At 42.1% G+C, this 20423-nt stretch overlaps 1 protein-coding gene and 1 long non-coding RNA gene across 8 annotated transcripts in view; one reads left to right on the top strand and one right to left on the bottom strand.

Annotated features, from left to right (window-relative positions):
- CUNH8orf48 (chromosome unknown C8orf48 homolog) overlaps positions 1 to 20423 on the bottom strand; it is a 60901-nt gene that overhangs the window by 33445 nt on the left and 7033 nt on the right. For 2 of the 7 annotated variants that reach the window (XR_009968794.1, XM_062640074.1), the window contains exons 4-6: positions 17091 to 17323; positions 15388 to 15540; positions 14517 to 14601 (exon numbers count right to left, since the gene is read on the bottom strand). Coding sequence is in view for 4 of the 7 variants with exons in the window: in XM_062640074.1 (XP_062496058.1) it covers positions 14517 to 14601; positions 15388 to 15540; positions 17091 to 17323 (471 nt within the window). In the remaining 3 variants the exon portion in view is untranslated. The other 5 variants (XR_009968795.1, XR_009968796.1, XM_062640075.1 and 2 more) reach the window with 5 other exon arrangements.
- LOC134174813 (uncharacterized) lies at positions 331 to 10760 on the top strand. Its single transcript, XR_009968797.1, has 2 exons — positions 331 to 1085; positions 8570 to 10760. It is a non-coding gene; the product is annotated as an uncharacterized LOC134174813 (long non-coding RNA).

Here is a 20423-nt window from a genome sequence, read left to right as displayed (position 1 = left end):
TTGGCCTCTCAATAATCTAAATCCATCACAGGTTTTTGGGAACATGCAGTTGATTAAACAAACAAAGATACGACAAGCCATAAGGATCCTGCTGCAGTCCTGGCAGCAGTCAGCTCTTCTGCACTTAGGGACAGCTTCTGTATTACCTGTGCTCCTGGTGGGAGCTTTGCCATCTGCTAATGAATGAAAGGCAGAGATTAGAACAGGGTGCTGTACAAACTTGATTCCACAATGATTTCTAAGCTGGTGGGACAATAAGGGATGAGCCCCTGCCTTGTCTGAGATGCAAATTCCAGATTGGAGTCACGGGCTGTTCCAACCTAGACCATCTTATGTGGCCATGTGCATATTTTGGAAGGGGGTCTGTAACATCTATTTCTGTAGGACTGAATGGACACAACGCAGCAGGACAGAGACAGACAGCTTTTCAGAAGTGTTTAAAGACGTCCAAAAAGCCTGTAGAAATGCCACACTGAAAGCCAGGAAGGATGTGCTCAGAAGCACTTGGAAGCTGAAAGCATTTCTTTTACAGTCTATTTCTTCCTCAATTAGGAAATCTCACCTGATAAAAGGAGCAAGAAATTACCCTGCTTAATTACACAGATAAGGGAGGAAAACAGAATCATTTAATTCCCACAAGCAACCCTTGTCTTTGTCTCAGCCTGTTTTTCACGCCTGGATTATGCTAACACTATTAATCTTTGTCTGTGACTAACTCCCGGGTTTTGTGTTAGTGACCTGATTCTGCACTAACAAGCTCCTCCCAGTTTGGTGAGGCTCCCCATGTGATCTCTTCTTCCCCCTAAATAAAGTTGAAGAATTTGGCTGGGATCAGTGAGTGCTGCTGAGGTGGCGGGCGCGTGGAGCTCTTCCACCTCCCTGCATCTGCAGCACCAACAACGCGCCTGTTCAGCACTATCTGCCTCCGCTTTGAAGACCAAGGAAGGGACGAGACCGGCCAGATCGCAAGGTCTGGAGCTACCTCCGTGGTGAGGCTACAGCACGGGCTCCCAGTTTGCCACCCCCTGACCACTCTCCCCTTCCGAAAGTAGCCCAGCGAGTGTTGGAAGATGTGGCCGGAGGAGGTGAGTGCTGCATGGCTATGATGAATCCTTTGTGCGGAACGGGAGGCTCCTTAAGAAACAAAGTGGAGGAGCGGGGGGGGCAGCGGTCGCGATTTTGCAAACGGACACAAGGAAAAGCGTCCTTCCCTTCCCCGTTAGCGAAGGGCACGTGTGCCCCTTTCAGAGAGAAGCCACCCCAGGAGCTGATCTCCCAACACAGCTCGTTTTCCTGGCGCGGGGTGCAGAGTGCAGCAGCAAAAAGCCCAAGCACCGCGAAGCGCCTGCTGCAGACGCGCTGCTGGTCCGGCGGGTGCCTCGCCGAGCAAGGGCTGCTCCTGCTCCCGCTGCATCCTGCTCCCGGCTCCGCAGCCTCCCAGCCGGGGCACCACGGCGCGGTGCGGTACCCGGCGCACGGCGCTGGCACGGCACAGCACGGAGCAGAGCAGCACCCAGGGCTGCGCTGCTCACCCCGCTGCCCCCCAGCCTTGCCCAGGGCCACTCGCAGCCCTCGCTGGGGCTTATCCAGCTCTAGTCAGAGGTGCGACCGTGCTCCCTTGGGTACCGGCAGCTTTCTATGCACGCATCCACCCACCCTTCACAGAGACGCGTGTAACATCCTCTCACAGCACCAAGGTGTGCAAAGCACATCTGTGAACACACCCTCCTTTGCTCACCCAACGTGCATCTTCCCCTCTATCCCCACCAGGGCTCCAGGGACCCCTCACCCATTGCCATTCCTCATGCACCCACTTCTTCACGCATATACAAGCCTTGTCTCACTACCTATGCATGCAGGCTGAGCCCCTCAAAACCCAAAGGGGATGGTGGCATGTCCCTCAGCCCCTGCCAGCCTCAGCTAAAGCAATGCACAGGCGCCTGTCACGTAACCCACTGCTCTCTGACACATTAACTGATCTCAAATGCAGTTATTTCACATAACTTTACCCATGTGAAATGTGATTTGGAGCTAAAAAGAAAGTCAACGCTGACCAGAACCCACCAAATCCTTAATATCTTTATTCCCTTCTCCCCTCTTGCCTACTCATTTGCCACAGTGCACATGAGCTCTACCCACCCCAGGGACATGCTGCCTGGGCTTTCAGACCAGAGAGGGAGGCAGTGAGGAGGAACAAGGTGCTTTCTGCTTACCTACAGCCCTCAAATTACACAGAGCCTGTCTCCAGCCCATGCTGTGGGAAAAGAAATGTGCTCTTATTCCAGAAACGGCACAAAGTAGCTGCATTTAAAGTGACATTCATCACTCCCCCTCTCAGCCCCCTGCTTCCTCCCACCCTGTAACAACTTATTTTCCTTGCACAGTTTTAAAGGTGAATATGAGTATGGAATATATTGTAGTCCTGGGCTATAACTATTTGTCACAAATAGGCACAGTGGCTGAAAGGAGAAGAGTTTTCTTTTCAAATGAGTTGGATGAAGACCTGAATGTTCAAATAGTCTTTTGCTCTTTGGCACATTTAAAGACAAAATGTTATCCCTGCAGGAGTTTCAACCCTGGCAGATTTCAGATCCAAGAGAAAGGCTGCAAACACCCCATTTATAATTCCTTTCCTTGCTAGCGGTAGGGAAGGAATAAAAAAGAAGAGAGGTGAGAAGAGGGAGGGGGATACGAAACAGATCTCATCTGTTCATCTCCCTTTCACAACCAGTTAGCCTAGAGTCACACTCCTTCACCCGTAAAGTAGAAGAGAATTGAATGAAAAGGCCATGGATTGCCTTCAGATCCTATTTTATGAAGGTTCTTAGGTTTGGGGTTTGTTCATTTGAATTCAGCTCTGAACAGCTTTCAGGTTTCATATATCCTATAACTCCAGAGAACAATTAAATATGCACTTGTACCTGGACTGGTAAGTACTCGTTCTGACTCCAAAGAACCCAGTACCACAGAGGAGGAGAATAAACTGATCCCAGAAGCAGGCAAATTGGGAAGGGGGGAATAAAAATCGCTGAGCAAGTTGAAGCAACGTTTAAAATACAGAGTAATGAAGGCATTGAGAGGCTGCCTCTGTAATCACCCTTGATTTGAAAGGTGTGTGGGAAGAGCAAAGAATGTTGTGCAAAAGAAATGAGTAGGAACTGAATTAGCAAAAAGTTAAGCATGAAAGACAATTCTCAAGGGAAAAAGACTCCCCATTCCACAGGGTACATTTTTTAGCTGATGATCTAAGACTGTGCCTTTAGCAGGAAAAGTGAAGAATGGCTTAGCAGGAAAATCCACTCTCCAAAACAAGGACTAGTTTGTGCTGTTGTGAGAAAGACAACCTCAACATAGCTTTTAAAATGCACTAAAGCCTATTTCGAAGTGATGAGCATGAAGGAACAGACATGTTCAGCTGTTCAGAGAGCAGCACTTCGATACAGCACTGTTTCCCAGATTTAAAAGGGAAAAAGAATCAAACCCTTCCCTAGGTATGAGCACAGAAAGGTGTAACACTCAGTGTCTCTTCCCGACACATTTACTGCAGTGTGGCTCAGCCTGTCTGAACACCTATAGGGAGCATTTAATGTACAGTTTCAAAGCTACCCTCAAAATGTCATACAAGGATTTCATTGATCAGAATGATAAACTTCCCTCTCACCACCATACAGACAAGGTCTAAAATATCTACCACAAGTACAGTTTAGAAACACTGTTTTAAGGAGGAAATTAATCAAGTGCTTAGTCTGTAACATAACTTACGTGTAGTTTGGTCCAGGTAACAGACACCATCATCTTCCATAAGGATTTGGGCTTTATGCAGACAAAAGAGAGCATCTGCCAAAGCATGCAGTTACAAGAAGGCTGTAATCACACCTTAAAAAGCTGCTGGTGTTTATCAAATCACAGTTACACTAAATTAACATGTTCTGCTATCATGAGAAGTCACCAATAAAATCAGTGGGATGAATATGAACTCCAGACAGAGTCTAGATCTCCAACACAACAGGCCTGGTGCTTCAACTGCTCCACACTTCAGGCACTGCTTAACTAAAATTAAAATCTTATACCCCAGAATTAGCTCTGTGATGGTTCTCTATCAACTAAATGCCCACAGAAACAGCATGTTACACTTAGGGTCCATGCCCACACGAGCCTGAGCAGTCACACACTGCAACTTCCACCTGCGTCAAAAGGAGCTGTTTTGCTCAGCACCTTTCTATGCAGAGGTAAGATGGTACCAGGTTCTGCTCAGAAATCACCTTTGTCATACGCAGGCTGTCCCTTCAAGTTAGCCAAGCCCACTGCAGCTCTAAAGAAAAGCAGGATCCCACTGTTCCTTTTACAGGAACTTTCTGTTGGCTTATGGATCCGACCAATGTGGGAATGAGTTACTACAAGTGGTTTTTAAACTCACACTTTTTTTTTCTTCTGGCATAAGAAAAGACAAAACCTCAGGTCTAGTGAAGACAGAATAAGTTGAACAACTGCTAAAAGCAGAGTTTTCTTGCTCACTGGCATAAAAACAGCATTCAGCATTCTGAGAGATCAGGACTAGAACTTTATACACTGAATTAAAAGATTAATCAACTTGCTTAAATCTTTATCTACGTTGTCACTTATATCACTGGGTGCAACCACAAAGGGTTTATGCAAGACATATTTCTAAGGATGACTATGTGTAAAAACAGAGCACATTTTCTGTTCTGAGATCAACAATACAGAAAATAGAGGCATAAAGAGGTGGTTCAATTTTAGGACTCCTCAGATAAGCCCATAGTGTTTAACACCTACAAACCCCATGACACTGCAAACATACCTGAACAGTTGTTCTGTAACAACCCAACATTTACCATTTTAGCCCATACCTCCAGAACCTGCTGGGAAGCAGGAATCCCAACTGGCTCTCAGCTGGAAGCTCATCAGCACTTTGTAGACCTGAAACCTTATGATTTCCAAAAGTATTTTAAGCACCCAAAGATGCTGGACATAAGTTGTGCAACAACTCTTAAGACGTACATAAGTTCACCCTTGCCATTTTCAAAACCCAAATGGCAAGGGTGGACTTACGTACTTAAGACATTCCTAAAAACTGGCCTTTTGCTCTTACATGCGAGTCTATCAAAGACGCAGGGAAAAATAAGTAGCAAGGCTAAAGCATCTCACTACAAGCTCTCTGAGGCCTTTCCTTCCTTCTTTACTTCTCCCATTCCTTCCTCCTTCCCTCCTCCCCTTGTCCCTGCTTTCATTTGCTCTCACTCCCCCTGTGGCTTTCACCTGCAATTTCGGGCGCAAGGGTATCAGTAGATGTCTTGCTACACTAGCTCTGGATGAGGAGAAAAGCATCATTTACATAGCAGGTTTGCAACATGATGGATACATTTCATACAAATGTTTTCTACATCAAAAAGATGCAAATTTAGAGGCAGGAGGCGCATTCTTCCGTAATGCAATAAAAATAGAAGAGACAATTTGAAAGGCAGCAGGGACATTTACAAGCAAGCTGAAAGCAGAAAGCAAGCAAGCCTGAAACTCTATTAAAAAGCCAATATATATTTAAGATGGTATAAAAGCCAGAAGTAATTCAGCGCTTGAAAATGCAGTCTGGAGGAGCACAGGACACACACGAAGATAGGAACCAAAGATTCTCCTGCTACTGAAATCAAAGAGGATTTTGTAATGCTGCTTCACAAGGAGCAGGTTCATAGTTTGAGGTCAGTCGTCCTTACTTTGGAAAGATGGTTTTGTGTCCACTTGAGAACAGTATTATACCTTTTTCTCACTTGCTGCTGATTTATGTGTCTTAACAACCAGTCTTAGTGTCATCAGGAAGTCAAAGGAGGTTTGAGTTAGCCTAATGGTCAGCTATGTACAATCAGCTTCCTATTAAAACAACACAACTGCAATAGCTTAGGTCTGATTTCTGGCCTTCATCATTTCGATGAAGCTGAGGATTTCAGACAGCCACCAAACTCGATGCATCCTTTATCTGAAACAGAGAATCAGAAAACAGAGTTATCTGAACAATTTAAATCCCAACAAACCACAGCCCATTAAAACCTCCTCCAAGGCTGGTCTCCCACCAGGCATTTTGACTGTTTGACTGGTTAGTTTTTAAGGATTCAATGCAAATTATCATTATTCTTTTTAACAAAACACTGGTAGGTCATCACTACCAAATAGAGGCAAGTTTTGCCCTTATAAAAGGAGTGTCAGTAAAATCAACATTCTTCTTTCTTTCAGTACTTCAGATTTGACAGATGCCAACAACATTAATTAACACTTGAGACTCATTTTGTTACTGTAATTTGCTTTGTTCCTCTCATACAAATTGCTTCCAAGCTGCTGTTCCTTTCCACCCTCAAACAGCTACACGAAGCCTCAAGAACAGATTTCTCTCTACTTTGCTGGAGTACTCGGAGGCACAGAGGTTTGGCTCAAAGAACAAAAGACAATGCCTGTCCTAAGGATATTAGAAAACAAGGAGCAGATTTAGTTCCCCCCATTTTATACTAAGCTGCACTATTAAACGTCTGCTTGCTAAAACAGAAAGATAGAAAAACATGAGCCACAGTAGCAAAGTCCATCTCTAGTCAAGGACTTGTAGCCTATGCTTGTATAAGTACCAAAGTAAAACATCACTATTTCATGAGAAGGTTTAGCATGTATTCAGCTTACAGATATTCTAATTCACTTTCATGCAGTTTCCTCCAGCAAATCACTATTTTAAGGAAAAAAAAAAAAAAAAAAATCACTCAAATTATTCTTGTAAATACCTGAACCTTTCTCCTTTATGTTATTAAAAGGTGGTGGTGATTAAATGTGCACTGAGACATTAGTTTGCTCATAACGCTCAAACAAAATACACTGAATACTTACGACTCACAAACCAAACGGAGCTTATAAGAATAATTTATTCTCTACTGCTTGAATTCACTTAGAGCATGGACAGGAAAGGAAGTTTTGGGGGGTTCAATGGAAAGTTTTCTCATGAGAACGCATTGACATTGAAACTTCAGGAGATGGAACTTGACTCAAGTTGAAATGTGTGCTCTGTGGGTGCACAAGCATGTACCGTCTCAAAGTCTAAGCAGAGTACCAGAGGTCCAACCCTTTCTTAGTAGGATGCTGCAGTACGAGCCAAGACATTTACCTCTACTACTACCATGGTCTCACCATTGCTCAACAGAGGTGAATAACCACTTCCCTCAACTCGCTGACAGCACTTTACTGCCTATAAAAGTAGCCTCCTCCCAAAATGCAGCTGAAGCACAAGCAGTACTTTGCAAACTCTTAATAGCATTCCTGTTCTGCTTTTCAAAGCACTCATACCTGAACTGATGATGGTAAAATGAAGTTACAAATAACATTCACTCACCTTCTTGGAACAGTACCAGATACCTAATTATTTTTCTATCTTTTCCATTTTCTGTTCCCCATAGGGATCTAATAGATGTGGATACCAATGAGATGAGATACAGGTTCAGGCAAGTATGACAAGATTTGATTTTCATTAGCACTGAGACAATTCCACCTTCCTAGACTTTCATGTGGGTGGTGGACACTTAGCTACTCCATAAATCAGAAGGGCATTTCTCAGTTCCTTAAGTTCTTTTAGTGCAATTTCTTTCTTCAGGCTCTTGAGAAGGATGTAAAATACATGGCCAAGTAGCACTGAAATATTCTATTGTCATAACTTCCTGATATACGACTTGCCAGTAGTGCACCATGCAGGCATTCATCAAAGATGTGGTATGTTGCACTTGCTCCCCTACGTGAAGTGAACTTCCAATCAGCTTTGCAAGCACAGATTCTTTTGTCCTAAACTACAGTAAAATCTGGCTTTTCAACTTTAAAACTAACATTTATTTTTGCCTACGTGAACATATTGTTCCAAACTGGCAAGAGCTGCTCATTTACATCTTTTAACACCAACAGAATGCTAAGCTATAGTAAACAGTCTTTATTACAAACCAAAGCATGCTGTTAATTAGAAAGAGAGACCCTCAGTGCTCTGCAAGCCCGAGTGGGATGAACCACAGATTTCTGTGAAGAGGATGAATTACAATTGCATCCTGTCAGAGCACCTCTGAGCAAAAAACAGTTCTGCTGCGAGAGCTCTGAAGCCTAATTTTGGCCTCAAAGCATTTGGGAGTAGGGTGGAGGGGGTTTAGAGCAAGCTGTTATTTGAAATAAATAGCTCTGAAAGTGCTTACAGCTTCTCAAAGTACAATATCTTGGGGCCAAATCCTCCTGTCCCGAGTGGCAGCAGAAATAGGCAAAAAGCAGAGCAGCCTTGTTCCTCATCACAGTTAACTCTTAACATGAGACTTGGAACAGGGAAGACCAGCTCCTTGCCTTCTCCAGAGCAGCTCTTGACTTCAGAACTGCTGAGATGAGTAAGTTTGTTAGGACTTGTCACACACAGCATGTATCAGAGCCAAATGCCTTGGATGTATTTGAAATTCTATCAGAACTATGAAAGAGTAAGGGTTTTAATTCTAGGTTACAGCTTCCTGCCTTTAGGAGAGCTCACCTCTTCAATAACTCTGTGCCATTTCTCACCCAGGTCATTTTTCCAGGTTCCAGATCTACAATCAGTGAGGACATCTCCTGAAATCCAGTGTAACGAGGACAAAAACCCCAAATCCCCTTCAGACAAGGCAAGTCTGAGAGCAAATATCGAAGAAGAGGGGAAAATAACTCCCCTGCGTTAACCTGAGAGGTACTGTGTCAGCTGATTTTGTTAATGCCTGATGTCAGCAAAACCAAGCTGCCCCTCAGTAAGAAAATACACCTTTGATTTCACTCTATGGGGAGTATTTGAGGGAAGAAGAAACCTCTCAGTGAAGAAACCCCCTAAGGTATAAACTACACTTGTTGCAGTGCTTGTTTTCCTTTTGCGCCTGCAGATAAGCCCTATCACCACAATGTTACTGGAAAATTGATTTTCTCTGGTTATCTCTTCAAGAAAAAGAGCCTCAAACTGCAGCCAGCTGAGAGCAGCCTTCCCTGCCCCATGACAGAGACACCATCACGTACCTGACTTGCACAAGTTTGGATATAGATGACCTGTACTGCAAACTCCGTGACACCCACTGCACTCCTTGGCTCCGTCAACCAGCAAAGCCTCTGAGCCCCATCTATGCCTGGGGATCCTGAGGAGAAACCTGCCTCACAGATGCCACAGGTGACAAGGGAACCATAGTTCTTGCTTCTTCAGAAGTCCTGTTCCAGGGAGAACAACCACTGCATCCCAATGAGGCCCAAGTTCAAAGAAGTCCCTGTACCTGCACTTCTGGCCTCAACAGACTATGAAAGCTTTGCTAACCTGAACACCACAAAAGACACTGAAACCACGCAGCTAGAGGGGTCCCTCTCATCCACCATTGCACTGGTAATAGTGCTGGTTATCATCTTCTCTTTGTTAACAACATCCCTAGTAACCTACTGCTTTCACAAGTGGAAACTGAGAGGTAAAAGACTCCAGAAGGCACAAGAGGAGTATCAGAAAGACCAAGAAAAGAGCATTTTTCAAAGCACGCCTGGACTAGTTTCATAGAAAGACTCCAAAGGATTCACCATGAAATGCTCTTGCATTACCTGAACATGGAAATAATAAAAGAATGGCAACTATGACATTTCTAAGCAAACCTATCCTTGTTTTATCTCATTTATAAGAGTTGTTGGCAGTTTGGAGATTTCCTACAGCTTTATTATACATATATATATTTATATAGTCTCATTTGTGCAAAGTAAACCCAAGGCAATCACGTATTTTTGATCTCTGTTGTATTACTAAACCAGTGCATTTAAATGTGTTGCTCACACTCCTTCAGAAACCCACTGGCCTGTGGAAGGCAGAAGGTCAGGTCTGGTTATTGCAAAGCAATACAGCAGCTCAGTAAAGCTCAGTGGAGTTGTGTTGTTTTGCACCCATCTAATCATCTGGCTGAAGATTGTGAAATCCAATCGGAGTCTTAAAATAAATCAGGTTCACAGACACTCAGCAGTAGCAGCCTGGTCCTGAAAGCTCCCAGCTGAAGAACCTTCCACATCTTCAGCAGCAGCTCCATGCAGAGGGCATGCAGGACCCAGCCCTATGTGCATTTGCAGGTGGTAAGTCAGTATTTCTTTCAGGTGAGGTTCAGTGACGTGGGGTGGTAGTGGCATTCCAACTGCAAGTGGATTAAAGACCTCCAGTGTTCCTGAAACCCAATTTACCAACTTAACACCCTTTTTAAACTAGGCTTGTACTTCTTTTTAAACCAACCATACGATGGTGTGTTTTTATTTTCACAGCCTGTAATATGTCATGGGGAAATGGCAGCTCTGTTGTGAGTAGCATCTCTAAGTCACATTTTCTAACAAAGTGATGGATGTAATATGAATATACTTGATTGTTTTAAAAAGTAGGAACCATGTAAAATTACAAGAAGCCCTGCTCAAGTAGCTAGCTTGCCTGCACTTGCCAGTAATGCTGTATGTATTTTTAAACAAGCTATAATACTGTGATGCTGTAAACTTACTTCTGTAGGCAAAAAATGTTCTAGTTAAAAATGTCAAGATGAAGGATGTAAATGTTCTTAAAGTGCTATCAACTAAAGAGATGAATTTTCACAGAAGATTCTAAAGGATTCTGTTACATGCTACAGATCTATTTTACAAACCTATTTATGGATCAAACACACTAGTCTATGTGAGAACAAACAGTACTATTTTATTACAAAATAAATGAATAAATAAGCAGTGAATATCCACGCCCAGAAGCTGGAAAATGTTTCTTTTTTAAGGTACCCTCATCAATTCTATAAGTAATTTGAAAGACAAAGGCTCTAGTACCTTACTGACAGAAGGTATATGCTCCCCCTCCCTTTCCTCCCATACAGATCATGCTGCTGTCAGTGCAAAGATCCACAGAATCCTTGTGGAGGGAAGGGGAGCAGTTAGCTAGCTGCATCAAAGCAATGCAACTGTAATATCTGTAACATTAATATATGTATTTACAGAATTAAACCACATTAAGCACGGGGGCATTCAGAAGACCAACCCTGTTGCAGGCAGTGACAATCTGCATGTAGCGTTTACATCAGCTCTCACTGAGCAGAGACAATACAAAGTCCTTCTCTGAAAATCATACTGAATGGTGATAAAAATCTCAGGTGGAAGAAGGGAAGTATGTTTCAAATGATTTAAAAATACATAGCTGGAAGCACTCCAGCTCTTGCTGGAGTGTGTGTGTAGGATTTGCAGTAACTGAAAGCTACAATTCAGGTTCTCACTGAAGAAGAATCTGGGCATTAAAAATTTTCCAGAGAACATGATCCCTTCCAGCAGCAAAACCTTGTCCTCAGTGCACCAGCTCAGGAGTTTTGTCAGGTTCCCAGTACGAATAAGTGAGCTCAGCTCCAAACCTTGGAAGCTGATCAAACTGGCTATGCTAAAAAAATAGATAGAACACTAAAGTGACTCTTACAAATGACAAATACAAAGCCCCGTGGCCCAACAGATGGTTAGAAACAAGGCTGAGGAATGACTGAGCCTGGAATCAGGCTGGGGTTTTTTATAGAGAAAGCGAGGGCAGATGAATGTGGAAATTACATTGCTGCTGTCCTCAGGAAACTGATCTGAATGATAATCTGATGAATATAGATTTATCCAAAGAGTCAGTTATGAACTATAATATCGCATACACCTAAACCAAGATATATACGATAAACCCTTCTGCATTCGTACAAAGTTCAGAGCAATGAACCCTACCACATCACAAATCATTAAGATTAAATAATGCAACCATGTGCAGCACAAAGCTAGAAAGCAAAGCTCCAAAGTACTTTTAATGGGCAGATTGATTTGTTTCAGTCCTAGAGCTGCTTACCACATGAATCAGCCCTGATCCACCTCACTCCTTTTATGCCCCCACAAGCACAAAGGAGCCCATGAATCAATATTTCTTGATCATAGTTTTAGAGTGTTTCTCTGGATCAAAAGAAAAACCTACTGCTGAGGAAGGTGGGAGAGGGCAGCTCCTGTGAGGGGAAGAGACATGATCCACTGTTTGGTTTTGCTTCGCCTGCATCTTCCATGGCAGAATTTTGGGATCTCAAAGCTCAGCCACTGCAGGAATGTACGATAAATTGAGAGACTCGGATTACTCATTCCATTGTACATCCCTAATAGCTGCTACAAGAAAGCAGAAGGCAAACACTCAGATCTCACAGACATTTTTGATAAGAAAAATAAATGAGAACTGTAGTAAGCAGTAGGAAAACACATGCAAAAGACATGAGCAAAACACTTTGATTTTTCAAAGGAGCTATCTGAATTCTTTGTAACATTTATGCAAACAGGAGTCATACAGCTGCTGCACTGCAAGCAGGAATGCTATTTTACAGACAAACGTTGTCAGGTGCCTACCCCAAACAGCTCACAGTTCAGTGTATTTACATAAAAGCTTGACAAGAGTTGTGAAGAAGTATTTCAGTGTGTCCAGAAAGCACCTCTGTACTGAAAGCAGAAAAATCAATGTGCTACCTTTCACTTACAGAAATAATTAATCTGTATTTAGAGTCCTGGAAGTCACTTTCTGTGGTTGTTATAAGGGCTGAAAGCTGCACTCGCTGCCAATAACAACAAAATTACAGTTACAAAGGATTTGACTCCTGATCATCACTTCTGTACCTGACAGCCTCTATGAGGCTTCCCACGAATAACAGGTATCCTTTGCCCAGTGTTGGGCTGATTGCTGGAGGCTTTGAAAGACTTGAGAGAAACAGGAAATACAGTCCAAAGCAAGGAACAGGGATGGAGTAGCTCAAACGAACAGGTTTGTAAGATTGGAGGGTAGGAAAATTAAAGGATTTAAACATTTCTAAGGATTACAGAATAATGGGAAGAGACGGTAGCTATGTATTCTGCAGTGACAATTCTAAAGTTAAGACCAAGCTTAGGGGAATATTTTTGATGGAATACTAAAACTGCTGCTTGCAAGAAACCAGACTGAGCTGCCCATGAAGCTGTAAGGACAGCTAGCCCTGAACAGCTTAGGGTTGCGTTGTTTTCACTTGGGGCTTGACCTACTCAGGATCAGCTCCCAGTGAAATCATTCAAGGCAGGTTTTTAAGCACCAAAAGGCAGATACTCACTGACAGAGATCGGCTCTATATCCAAGCCTTTCTTTCCAGATATTCTACTGATCTGTGAGAAGTGAAAACAAGAGGCTAAACAGCCCTCAAGCACTCTTAAACAATATACAGCATACAGAAGAAAATAGCTACATAGGTACAAAATATAAAACCAAATGCAACAGTATATACTGGTCCCAAAATGGGTAAATAAAACACAACAGTAAGACTTAATTCTATTTGTAACAAAAATTCAGGAAGAGTTCAATAGGATATCCCTCCAAGGTTCCCACAGCTTTCAGAGATCTAAACACACAGATGTCAAGAAACTGGAGACTGAGGAAACAGTAACTTCATGACCCACATAGGCCCAACGGTCACAGGGTCACTGCAAGAACAATGCAACAGCTCTTCCTGTCAGCAGTGCTCACAAAGGTGGGCTGCACTCGTGCCCATAGATCAGGAGACATCTGAAGCTCTGGAGAAGCTGACTTCATTGTCTAACCCACTGAGATCCCCAGCATAAAACCATTTTATTTGGATGTGTGCTATACACCAATCCTTCATCCAGCTATATTTTTGAGAAGACAGTGACTTTGCCATCATGAAAACAAATCAAAGGATTACAATAAATTTCAAAGTGTATTAAAAAAAATAATGTCAAAAATATTATCTGGCATCTCAATCCCACTTGAATTTATGTCATTTATTCCCATTTTAATCTACATTGTTTTTTCTCTTCTTAAACACCTATGCTACATAGGCCCCATGCTTCATTTATTATCATTTCTCATCCTGTTGGCATCCACAGGCTCCCTGATCAATTTCTGTTATAGTCTCATTATCTGAGTTCTGTAAATAGGATATTTCATTTTATTCCTTTCTGTAGTCACTTTGCAACCTTCTTTCTCTCCTCCACCTGCGGCTCTCCATTTACCATGAGACAGTGGGCAAAGATTGAGTTGAGATTCAGTAATCACACCTCCCTACCCTGGAAAAGGGAATCATTTATTTTTCTTATGGATGGAAGCAGCTGTGAGCTGCTCTGAAATCCCACAGGCAATCCCACAAAAAACAATCCTTACTACTTGTCAGCTTAATAATAGAAAGTGTTGGCTCCCATCATGTGAAAAATGTATATAGCTGGATCACAATATATTGCAACATTTGCATTTGGATGAATAAAGAGCTGAATCACAACCCAGACACCAGCATGCTGGGCACAGCAGGTTCCACCTGCAAGAATATTAAAGCATCACCCAATTCATCACTGACAAAACATGTCATATCCACAGCCCTTGGCATTCAGATGGGACTGCTCCCAGAAAACTCCCCCCATTCTTTATGTCCCCGAGTTACGTTTACTGCTTTCAGGCCTGAATATTTCCTTACCTTTCAGCCTTTGCCTTAGGTTCCTGGGATCCTCTGAAGGTTTGGGTAAGCTTCTGAGTGCTTCTCCTAGAAGTGTAAACGTATCCTGAAATAAAAAGGAAACACAGATTATTTGGGTTTGGAGTGAATGGAGTCACAGTGGGCATTATTAAATAACAAAAAACCAAATTCCCACTCTGCTCACAAATACAGAGATCAATCTCAGGGCTTCAGGAAGCACTACTTGCTCACTGCTTAGACAAGACCTCCTTTCAATCCGACTCCCTTTCAACAAAGGAGAGAAGAGCTTTTCCTGAAGGAAGATCATCCTGAGGAATAGCACCAGAAGACCCAATGCATTCTGTAAGTTGTAGCTTACATTGCCTACCATCTGGTCCAAGGTTATTCCCTAACAATAAAGCTGGACCCTTTGTGACAGTAGACACACAGAAGGCAGTTCTTCCAAGAAGCAGTAACAGTCTGTGTGAGAGGCCTTAGCCACCATAAAATGTTGCAGTGCCCTATCCTGAGACTTCTACACCAAAAGATGAATAAGAAAATAGGAGCACAATCGCCTATTGTCACATTATTTTGTTACTCATATTTTGTCTTGGACAGTCTGTCAGAAAACAAGCTGTGGAGAAATAATCCAGACATACCCACAACAATTACATGACACCCTGGGAAAGACCTTCAGCTAATATAAATAAGGAAACTCAAATTACTTGATCAGTTATGTTAGTCCCAAGCATTTTATTAATGATAAGGAGCACTGCATCTAGGTCAATCTGATCCCACTGCCCAAAGTCAGAGGGAAACCTGGCTTACAGATTTCTTTAGTTACTGCATGGGTAAGATGTACCACAACTTTTCTTTAACAACATTTGCTTACTCTTAAGTAAATCTGTTCTTCCAATTTCTCTTGAATTAAAGCACTTTCCATCAGAACCTTCTTTCTTCTGCAGAAGGTGATCTTGGCTAGCTCTGCCTCCTTCTCCTGACAGTCAGGGCACACCGAGGGATCGTGGATCCGAGTTTCTGTCACCTGAAAAATGAGACTTTGATGCAATGAGCAAAGTTTGTCCCAGCAAAATATGACCACCCCATTAAGAACAAGCAATAAACATACAGATACAGTCTAAAGACAAAGATGTGCTTTGATAGGCAGTTGTAAATTATTTTGTAATAAGTACTGCTCCTACAGTAGTACTTAATTCCTTGGTCAGTTTACCCACCACAAAGTCTTAAGCATTACACAAATCCCAGCATTTGTGCATTTATGAAATAGCAATAATAGTCTCTTATGTAATTTACACAGATTCCACCTGGTTACATAAACCAAACAAGCTACTACAAAAGCAATGCAATCAATCCTAAAATGTCAAGTCCCAAACCTCTTCGTCTTCTTCCTTGACGACTTCTCTACATAAAAATGTTATTACACTGAGGTAAAGCCAGAAGCAAATAGACACAGAAGTCAGCTACTGCTCTGAGAAAATGTATTACCACACTGTAAGACAAGTAAGAGGCAATAAGAATTCTACAAAATTTGGATGGTGGGTTGGTTACCATTAATACAGTGAAAGAATGCAGATGGCTGAAGCATCAGAGCAATTTTAAGAAAGAGGAAGCCTGAAAAACTGACTTTAAAAGTATCACAGCTGCTTACCTGGCACAGGCATTGCAGGGGAGTACATTATCACTTTTGCTCTGCTACAACAATAAAGCCAGCAAATGACATTGAAATAAACCAAAATAAATTACTGATTACTACTCAAAGCTCATTTTCTGCTTTATCAGAAATACTTGACCAGATGCAGACATTCTGTACTAATCTCAAAGTACAGACATTTCCAAGGCCCAGATTTACAGGCAAAGGCATCTGTAGGTAACAGTCACTACTCAAATCTGTATCACCACATATTCAAATCCATCTGCAAGCACAAGGCAAGAATGCAAGTATCACTGGCCAAAAAAAGAAGAGTCTTTAGGCTCTCAGATGCAGAGCTGAAAGGAAGAGCCATGTCAGAATGTGTTTTACAAGGGGGAAAAGGCACCAGGCTGGTGAAAAAGAAAAGCACTTTGAACTGTGTAAAAATGATGGATGCTTCTTAATAAAGGAACTGATGTCACCAAGATCCTACTGGGCATGTTTTAATTCTTAACATGACCTAATGTCTAAGCTGGAAGCAGGAGGAGGCTTTGTTTTTGGAATACTTCTAATACTGGAGTCACAAGCAAACAACATGCAGAGTACTTCCATAAATAACAGTTGCAAACATAACCATCAAAGCAGGCTGTTTTCTTCAGCTGATCCAGGGTTTATTGTGGACTGCAGTAACTGCCCACCCAGCCTGGCTCAACCCCACAAATCAGGACTTTATCAGCAGACAGTGTTCTGTAATGATGGGTTGTTTACCAGCAACAGTTCTGCAGCAGTGTCAAATAAATGAGAAAGGTAAATCTTGAGATACAGAGCAAAAATCTCTCAGAGGCCTGAGTATGCCATAAGGGCTACCTGATCTGATCCTTACATTATAGCTTTCTCAAGCAGTGGTTCTCCCAAAAATCCGTATTGTTTCTTCCTTGCAGTACCTGTTTAACAGTCTCACCGATGTTTTTCAGGCGGATTCTGTTCATCAGCCCATCAGGAACAACGCAGCTCAAGTCATTTGTGTCTGGTTTCTTTGCTGTCAATCCCAGCTGCAGCTTTCTTGACTTGTCACCATTTGTCTGCTTGGAGATCAGCTGCTGATGCATCCCACTTATCTTCTTAGTGCAAAAGGACCTGAGAGCATCCAGTTCTTCATCTGAGAGTTCACTCATTTCTGTCAGGCATAGATCAACTAAACAAAAGTGTTAATCACTGTATTAAAGAGAAGAATTCTATCTGTGGAACCCAATAAAAACCCAAACCCAATGTTAAGCCTAGAGTCAACAACTGTAATAACAGCAGTGCAAAGTTTAAATACAAACCTGGATGATAACTGTAGGAATAAACATCTGTATGAGTAGTCTTCGAAAGAAGGGAGGACATAAGAACTCTAAAGAATTAGACTACTTAATGATATGGCACATATACATTAATAAAGCAACTACTTAAGTGCTGTGATGTTAAAGTGAGTTTCCATTATTGTCTAATACAGATTCAGCTTCTTTGTACATGAAACTGAAACTTGCTAAACCAAAATGACTTCATATTTAAAGAGAGCTATGCACCTAGTAACTTTGAGGAGCAACTCCTAAGACACTGAAAAATTAGTGCAGTACCTATTGAAAACACCTCAAATATATCCTACAACCTACAGTTAGGCTTTTTAAAACTTATATTAGAAAATATTTTCCTCTAAAGCTTCAATGGTCAGTTCCTAAACTCTTTCTATGACCTTGTTTAAACATCTTTCACCTTCTCTTATCCTTCCCAGTGGCATGTAATTACAAATAAAAAGAGAGCTTATACTTCAGATGGGCAGGCAAGGATGGAATTACAGCTTCATTCAATACTTAGTGGGAGATTTTCCACAGGCTTAAACACAGCCAATCAGTATAGAGTGTTTCATGAGCATCAGCATGTAACGATGCTGTGTAGTACGATGCTGCCCTAAGATACCACTGCTTTCAATTATATAAACAAGGAGAGTACCTCCCTACCTTTATTACACAGGTTTCGGTTTTATGCAACTACTGAGGCCCAACTAAACACTTTACGGTGTGTAATTAAAGGAGAAATGAGAAGACAAAACACTGCTGTAAGCATTACTAAAGTCTCATCAACACCTTTGCATGTAGCTAATGCTAACACAGCGTTCCCTTCTCAGGGCTCCACTCTGACCACCAGAAGAGTCAGTTTGTTTTCACTCAAAGTCTTCAGAAATGAATTATACTGCCCATTCAGCTGGAAAAGAACAGCAAAAAAGAATTTTCCACTCGAATATTTAAAAAACCCCTCCATTTCAGTGCTTGAATTCAGTTTTACTTTTTTCTAGACAAACACTGCCTATTTCACTGTGTTTGCCTGCAATCAGTGCATTGGCATTCCAGTCTTGTGGAGTACCCTGGCACAACCACAACAAATCCTTAAAACACTGAACAACATGAATGTAGAACTTTGCCTAAATGCGTTGCAATGAGTTTAGTCTCAAGTACAGAAGACAGAGCTGTGGAATCGTGCAAGGAATCCAAGCATCTCTTCATAAATGCAGTCAAACTCTATAAAGGATAAGGGGATCTCTAGTTAAGCCTAAGCAAAGCAGGAATCTTGCATATGGGCTCTGCTGAACATTTGTGACAGTTTAATACCAGCCTAATACATTCATTTAAGTTTCTCCTGGCATCCAGAAGCCCATTTAATTCAGAATTGGTTTCTAATAGTGCATGAATTGGGAGCTGCCATACACCCACCCACCTGCTCCATTTGCACCTACAGACTTGAGAAGAAACAGCAGCAAAGAGAACAGCATTTTAAACCTGACTGCACAACCAATTTCAAAAGGTTACTTGCTTAATATTAATTCATGCTTAACAGTAAATAAGCTCAATGAATAAAAATGACTGAGGATCAAGCACTGTCATTTTACTGGAACAACAAAAAAAATGATGAGAACAGTCAGGACACAGTTAAAAGTTAGTCTTTGAGTGCACAACTGTTGACACTTTCAGATTTTCTCCTGGTTGTGCAAGGTTCACCTGTCCTTCAGCTGAAGGAAAAGAGGATCTCAGCACTTGCTGTGGTGCTTGGGATTATTTCTAGTGCTTTTCACATCGTCCCTCCTTTCCATCTCCAAACTAGACATGCTTGAACGCTCCATCTCCATTTGTGTGGCAGACTTAAATGTCACTGCACGTCTGCCCACAGAGAACCCCTGTCAGGGTCAATTACTGTTCCAGAAGTAGATTTTGCTGCTGCTTGGCTGCCCCGCATCCTGCATTCCCACATTCCCCGTGCTGGAGAGGAATAAAGCAGGAACAGGTGACGAGAGTAGCAAAACCAGACACCAGAATAGGGATCCAGTCAGAGCCATGTATCATACAGCAGTAAGGTCACAAAGCACAGAGTATGAGAAAGTGAAGCCCAACAAACTGGACCAAGAAGCTGCTGTGATTAAAGCAGCACTCAGTGTGTACCAACAGAGGTAAGCTCATTTCCATGTCTACATTCTAAACCCTGCTGTGCAGTTTATAATTGACCTACATAGATTTTGCTTTCTGCATGCAACTGCATCTTTAAATATGACATTTTAAATCTGTATGAGTGGAGGGAGAAAAGTAAAGAAAAGCTTCACTGAGCTTCCTTTTCCTTTGATGTCTAACTGATTTAACAGGAAAATAGGCAGGCACTTTGTTGTTATTATGTGCTACCAATGCTCTATTTTAAGAGGAAAAAAAAGTAAGACAGTTAAAGGAGAGGTAATTATGAAAGGTAGGAATTGACAACTATTCTTCAGGAACATTTTAATTCTGCATTTCAGGATGTACACTTGAGTGCAGCAGGTCAGATTAACACACAGGCAGCACCTCCAGCAAACGGTGTTTGAAAGCCTCGTGCAGGTAACACACAACTGATACAGTTGAAAACACCAGGCTCTTTACCGGCTTTAAATTAATAATTGTAATAAAGTTCCTCCAGCATGGCGAAGGATACCCCCAGTTTCCACTACCATTACTGAGACAGGAGAACAGCAAGAACCCTGCAGAATCCACATCTGTTGGAAAAAAACCACCTCTTTCCCAGCTCCATTAATGAACTGCATTCACTTTCTTTACAAGCAGAGGTTTCCCTTTAGATGTCTCTGGCTGGAATTCCCCCACGTAGCCTACATTAACATTATCCTACTACAGAATCATAACTGAAGTTTGGAGTCTCAGGGCCTAACTAGATCCGCAGGAATCCCATAACCAGTGCATGTTATCAAGCAGCAACCTTTAGTA

This window comes from Pezoporus occidentalis, unplaced genomic scaffold, assembly GCF_034315485.1.
Source record: "Pezoporus occidentalis ecotype Australia unplaced genomic scaffold, CSIRO_AGI_Poc_V1 ctg63, whole genome shotgun sequence".
NCBI classification, from domain to species: domain Eukaryota; kingdom Metazoa; phylum Chordata; class Aves; order Psittaciformes; family Psittacidae; genus Pezoporus; species Pezoporus occidentalis.
Note: the sequence above shows the minus strand (reverse complement) of the source record. Positions and strands in the feature narration are given on the sequence as shown.